General features: G+C 45.6%; 1 protein-coding gene across 1 annotated transcript; it reads right to left on the bottom strand.

Annotated features, from left to right (window-relative positions):
* Positions 1–1,258: 1,258 nt before the first annotated feature.
* On the bottom strand, positions 1,259–6,274 carry LOC131901176 (transmembrane anterior posterior transformation protein 1-like). Its single transcript, XM_059252415.1, is given in 5 exon segments — positions 1,259–1,285; positions 1,420–1,526; positions 1,529–2,096; positions 2,099–2,906; positions 6,213–6,274. Coding segments are annotated over 5 exon segments (1,572 nt in total).
* Between the last annotated feature and the right edge of the window lie 205 nt (positions 6,275–6,479).

Here is a 6,479-nt window from a genome sequence, read left to right as displayed (position 1 = left end):
AAATCCATATTGTAGAAAAAGCAGGCAAATGGTATTGTAAACAGCAGCAGTAGATATGAATCTTTGAGACCAAAAAAAACTATAGTTTTGGGTTAAAAATAAATATATGTTTTCCTTCTGTCCAGAGAGCCAGCTATAAATTAGATTTAAATGTCTTTGGCCTGATAAAAAAGCATCTGTAAGTCTATATTCATAAGATAACCAAAAGATATCTAAAATCTTACGCTTATGATTCGAACAATAAGCAATCATTGCTCTATTAGCTTCTCAGATTTCTATTAATGTTAAATTTCTGAACTTTTGAAATTTTAAACAAACAAAACCCACCAATTCCATGACCACTACACCAGCTCTCTGCCTCTCAGGCTGTCCAGCTGTGCCCCCATCAGACCACCCTCCTTGCTTCCTGGTCCTTCCTTTCACTGTACCACCCTGGCATGTCTCCAAGACAGCCCTACCCACCCTGCCCCCTGCCCCAGGAGACACTCCTCATCCACTCAGGAGCTGCTTTCCAGTGCTCCCTCTATGTGTCCTCACCTCCTGGACTGCCCTGGCTATGGCTATCCTTAATATACCCAGGAGAGGCTAATGGTCAAGGCTGGTGCTACTTTGTTTACTTCCTGGATGTGAGGCTGAGCATCTCCCAGGCTTCCCAAGAGAGCAGGTGCCCTGAAGTGGTCCGAGGATTCTCCATGGAGTGTGTGACAGCGAACTTCTGGTGACCTGCAGCTGCTGACACCAAAACCTCACACCACAGCCACAGGCTGCCAGAGCCTGACCCTGACCCACAGAACCATGCTGTAAGGACTATAAGGACTTGTCCATCTTCAGTGTTGGGAATTCATGACACAGTAACAGCAGAACACCCCTGGACCATGGTGGAGGTTCTGTGGGGCCCTCAGACCCATGCTATGCTATAAGACCTGGACAGCTCCTGTCCTCACCCCTGGAGCTTTGGACAATAGGTGTGGGATGACTCATCCCTAACAGGCTTGAGGGCCAGAGGGCCCAAACAAGTAAAAAAGATACTTTCTGATAGCCAGCCTGGGTCTGCCTGATGGTCTTAGCAACAGCAGCTGAAACATGATCTGGAGATGACCTAGACCAATGAGAGGCAGCCATGTCACACCAGCTGATGCATAGTCATCAGACCTTCCCTCAGGGTGGGTTAGAGGGTATATAAGGCTTGCCTCTTCCTGAGTAAACTGAACTTGTTGTTTCAACATTCTCCCAGAGTCTCTGTGGTTTGAGTCTGTGCCTACTTGGCCACTTTGCCTACTTGGCCCTGTAGATGTAACCAACCTTCTTATTAAATAAGAAACACAGAACCAATGCAAAGAAGAAAGCCAAGAGGTCAGAGCTAAGAGCTAAAACCTTACCCTTCCTCCTGCAGTGGTCCTACCTCTCCAAACTCACTACCCCTGTGTTAATGTCTTTCTCATCGCCATCTGGGGTTGTCAGAAACTGATCAGAATTGCTGGTCACAAGTAAGGGTATGACGTTTTCTTTCTGATGAACAGGCTGGCGATGGAAGTGGACAGGTTTTCTTCCGTGGAAAGGCCTTGAGAGGACTTGCACTTGCTCTGGGATTTACTGGAGGATATCCCGGGAGTGCTAGCCAGGGGAGGATTAAATAGCTTCTCTTCCATTTTGGCTTCCTTCACATATTGACATGACTTCCCCAACAGCACAATGCTATTAAGTATTTTCAGGGAGATCAACCCAAAATAGAAGAGTATGACACAGGCATAGGACAGGATTCCTTGCACTTTAATTGAGCTTGTTACAACTCTGATGAGTAAGACAGCTAGCGGGAGAGGAATAAATCCCATTCTTCGTGCTACCGAGTCACTGTAGTCTGTATACGCATTTTTCTGTCGGCTGCTGACAAGGTCAAATGCAAGGCTGGCTCTATACTCACTGTAGACATCTGCAGTGATGTCATTGAATTTGGTGATAAAGGCGTGCTTTACAATATCCACAGCAATTTCTGATGCAATCACCATACAGACATCAGGAAACAACACCCAGAGATGATCTGGATTCCAAGAAAACTGTTCCATGTTTCTTAAGCACACTATTAGCAAAAGCACATAATATTTGTGAATCGTTCCTTAATATCACTATTTGACATCTGAAAGAGATTGTTCTTTTCAAACTTCTTGAAAACACTTCCTTTAATTTCAACAAAATTGTTGGACATCATGATGGTAAGCAGTGACTTGTTGTGAGAGTTAAAAGCCACATTGAGAGTCGTTGCTTGAACCATTATGAGAATTGCATGTAGAAAGACATAGAGAACAGCCATGAAAAAGTGAGGAATGACTCCGATGTGTGCTCTTTTTCTTTCTTTAGGCTCGGTGGCTGTCCAGTAGAGAGCATCTAAGATATCTTGTCCAAATGAAGAGAACAGACGATCGGCTACCTCTAGCATGTTGTAGATGATATAGAGCTTGATGACAGACTGCCCTCTTATCAGGTGGTACATCATGGAGTAGTCAACATAGTGCATCATAAAATAGCAGATTATCAAAATGACACCCTTCAAAATGTCACACACCTGTGCAGGCTGAAGCAAACGTTTGTCCCGTAGGCCATAGCAAGGCAGAGTGAAGAGCCTGAACAGCGCCAGGAAGACTCTTAAAGGAAGCAGGGTGAACACATACAGAAAGGCATCGAGGCACTGGAAGATTCCAAAAAATATGAGCTTTTCCAATTCTCTTGGTATTTGCATACAAGTGTACACTCTTTCTCTTCGCTCTGTATACTTGGCCTTGTTATGTTCGAGGAAGTTCCCTCTTGTTAGTTCAGCACTGAGGAACCTCAATAATGAAAGTTCTGCTCGGCCACGGCGCTTTTCCCGCCGGCGGTCGCTCTCATAGAAGCCCAGCGGGGGGGGGGGAGTGCTGTGGGATGTTCTGTATGGCAAATGTGTTGCTAATAGGTCAATAAATAAAACACTGATTGGCCATTGGCTAGGCAGGAAGTGTAGGCGGGACAAGGAGGAGAATAAAGCTGGGAAGTGGAAGGCTGAGAAAGAGAGACACTGCCAGCCGCCATGATGAAAAACAGCATGGGAAGATACCGGTAAGCCATGAGCCATGTGGCAAGGTATAGATTAATGGAAATGGATTAATTTAAGCTGTAAGAACAGTTAGCAAGAAGCCTGCCATGGCCACACAGTTTGCAACCAAGGTAAGTCTCTGTGTTTACTTGGTCGGGTCTGAGCGGCTGTGGGACTGACAGGTGAGAGAGATTTGTCCTGACTGTGGGCCAGGCAGAAAAACTCTAGCTACAAATGGCGTCCAACGTGGTGGCAAGAGTTTCCACCTAAAAACTGAGAAAAAAGATTCTAAAACAGAGCTAAAAACAGCTTCCTAATTGTCTCTCTCAAATGAGCGGCAGCTGCCGGTTTGAGCTACTTGTGGGTTCCTAGCTCGACCTGCAGAATGGCGGGAATGAGGCCTCTGCAAGTGGCACATTAAGCTGCACGGTGGATTTAGCCTTTACTAGTACAAAACAAAAAAAAGGTTTCCGGACTACATGCTGCTTGGATAAAAGCATAGACCCACGATAGCTCCCAGAGCTCGTGGTAAACCACCGCCATGCTGGGAAGCTGTGGTGGGCAGAGCCAGCAGCCACAGCTGCTGCAGTTTAAAGCAATAGATTCACAATAAGACAGATTCAGATGTAATAGTTTACAATGTGTGTAAAATATACGTAGGCTTGAAAGAGACAAAAAAGGTGATATATAAAGTTATATAAACAAATACATAGTTTTAAAAAATAAAGTCTTTAAAGAGACAGTAAAATTAATATAAAAAATAAGCCACGTAAAGATGAGTATTACACAGAGAATCTGGATTGTGTTGTCTTTGGGATTTTTAACTGCAGAAAAACATTTGATTGTAAAAGCTGTTGAGTTATGCCAAAATGTATATTTTAAAGATACCTTGACTTCAAAATTTGGATATAAGCATATGTTGCTTTGGAAAAGAGTCTCTGCTTTTGTTTCAACAGAAAGCCAAAGGCTATGGATTTGTTCCAGATTAAGATACATCAGGTTTGACCAGCCAAGACCACCTGAAAGGTCTCCGATGACACCATGGCCCAGATGATCCAACATCCAGAATGGTTTGAAGGCAACTGGCTCAGACAATACAGCCTCATGGACTATTCCATAATTCTAAAATTTTCTTTGTATCCCCATAAGATACAGCGCCCCCCTCCAGCAGGAAGTAGTAAGAGACGCTACGCCCAAATTCCCAAATTATATGTAATTTTACTTTGTTAAAGTTAAAACCTTCCTTTTTGAAAAAAAAAGGGGGGGAAGTGCTGTGGGATGTTCTGTATGGCAAATGTGTTGCTAATAGGTCAATAAATAAAACACTGATTGGCCATTGGCTAGGCAGGAAGTGTAGGCGGGACAAGGAGGAAAATAAAGCTGGGAAGTGGAAGGCTGAGAAAGAGAGACACTGCCAGCTGCCACGATGACAAACAGCATGGGAAGATACCGTTAAGCCATGAGCCATGTGGCAAGGTATAGATTAATGGAAATGGATTAATTTAAGCTGTAAGAACAGTTAGCAAGAAGCCTGCCATGGCCATACAGTTTGCAACCAATATAAGTCTCTGTGTTTACTTGGTCGGGTCTGAGCGGCTGTGGGACTGACAGGTGAGAGAGATTTGTCCTGACTGTGGGCCAGGCAGAAAAACTCTACCTACATGGCCCCCACCCCCAAAGGGAACAAGAGCAAAGGATGTTCAGACCTTGTAGAAGAAGTGGGGGTTGTTATGAGAAATCTAAGAGTCTACTTAAAGGGTAAAGAAATTTATTAGGGAGAAAGACTCACTACAGTAAGGGAGATTTATTATAGTGTCCCGGAACACCGAGGTACAGTCCCACGCTGTTCTTCCACCCGAGTCTGTCCCAGCATCCAAGCCCACAAGCGAGAGAGGAGGAGTGGTGTACGTGCCCCTCGGCTCTTAAGAGTAGCCCAGGGGGCCACTTCCCAGGGCAGATACTACAAGGACATATGTAGGTAGGACAGTTACCTGCTACATCTCTAGGGGCGGGACTTCAAGGTCATAGACAGAAAAGATATAGCCACTATAGGGTGTCTCACATGAGTGTCAACTCTGTCCGGTGCCCCCTTGTCCAATCCCAAGATACATAACATTCTGCATGTAAGCCTTTCCTATACAAACCCCTTAAAGTGAGTGCCTGGGATCTTCCCTCTTTTCACCTACTGTAAAGTGGTGTCAGGGAGGTCCCTGCCTAGGCTAGAATCAACAAAACCTTTTGTTCTTACACAGGAAGTTGGCTCCTTGGCGGTCTTGCTGGGAGTCTCAGGCATGGGTATTACACTACAAGTCAGGAGGACTTGTGGGCCCCTTACCTACACATAGACCCTCAGCACAGACCTGGGGTGAAAGTGCTGTGCATTCATGACATAGAAGTGCAGGCATTAAGGGACCAAGGGTGACAACTGATAGGGTGAACAGTGAGGAGCCAGGTAGAGAGCCTGGGGTCGGTAAATATGTCTAGGACAGAGTGCTGAACACACACACACACACACACACACACACACATACACACACACACACACACACACGCACGCGTGCACGCGTGCACGCGCACACACAAACACAAACACACAAACACCTACACGTCACTGGTGTCTGCTGTGTTCACTGAGAAGCACTTTTTCTTTTCATTCCCACCAGAATCCCCTGTGTGCTGGCACCAACCATTAAGAGTTCTTGTGGGAGAGCACAGGGTCTTGTCTGGTGGATACTCAGGGCCACCTTGTATTTCTGGTGATGCTGGTCAAGGTCAGCTGGGCATTGGTCCTCACCTTAGGCACTGTCCTGGTTTAGTTACTCTTACTGTGATAAGCACAATGATCAAAAGTACACTTAGGGAGGAAAGGGTCTATTTGGGTGACAGTCCATCAAAGGGCAAGTCAAGGCAGGAACCTGGAGGCAGGTGGTTGTTCGCCATTCTGCGTGAGTGTCAGAAACAAACTCAGGACCTCTGCTAGAGCAGCAAGCCCTAACTGTGAAGCCATTTTTCCAGCCTTTTTTTGAGATATACTGTAGAGCCCAGGATGGCCTTGTACCTCCCCCTGCCCCAGCCTTCAAACAAGAGATTTACAGGAATGCCACAACACACCTAGCTCCCACTGTGCCAAGTGGAGCAACTGACCCACACTGCATAGATCTGGATGCTATTATAGGAGAGGCCTTCATAATTGCCACCCCTCAGCTGCATTCTCGGTGATATTTTGTAGCGAGCACATACCCCAGTTACGGGGGAGGAATAATCACTCTTGATTCAGACATGGTATAACACTCATTTATTCACACAGTAAGATTACAAGCAATATTCATCCTGTCTTCCAAATGGAAGCAGGAGTACCTCTCTGGATATACAGGTCCGGACTCGCCACTTCTGTTCCTCTGGATCTTGGGTCAGC

Source organism: Peromyscus eremicus, unplaced genomic scaffold (assembly GCF_949786415.1).
Source record: "Peromyscus eremicus unplaced genomic scaffold, PerEre_H2_v1 PerEre#2#unplaced_46, whole genome shotgun sequence".
NCBI lineage: Eukaryota > Metazoa > Chordata > Mammalia > Rodentia > Cricetidae > Peromyscus > Peromyscus eremicus.
Note: the sequence above shows the minus strand (reverse complement) of the source record. Positions and strands in the feature narration are given on the sequence as shown.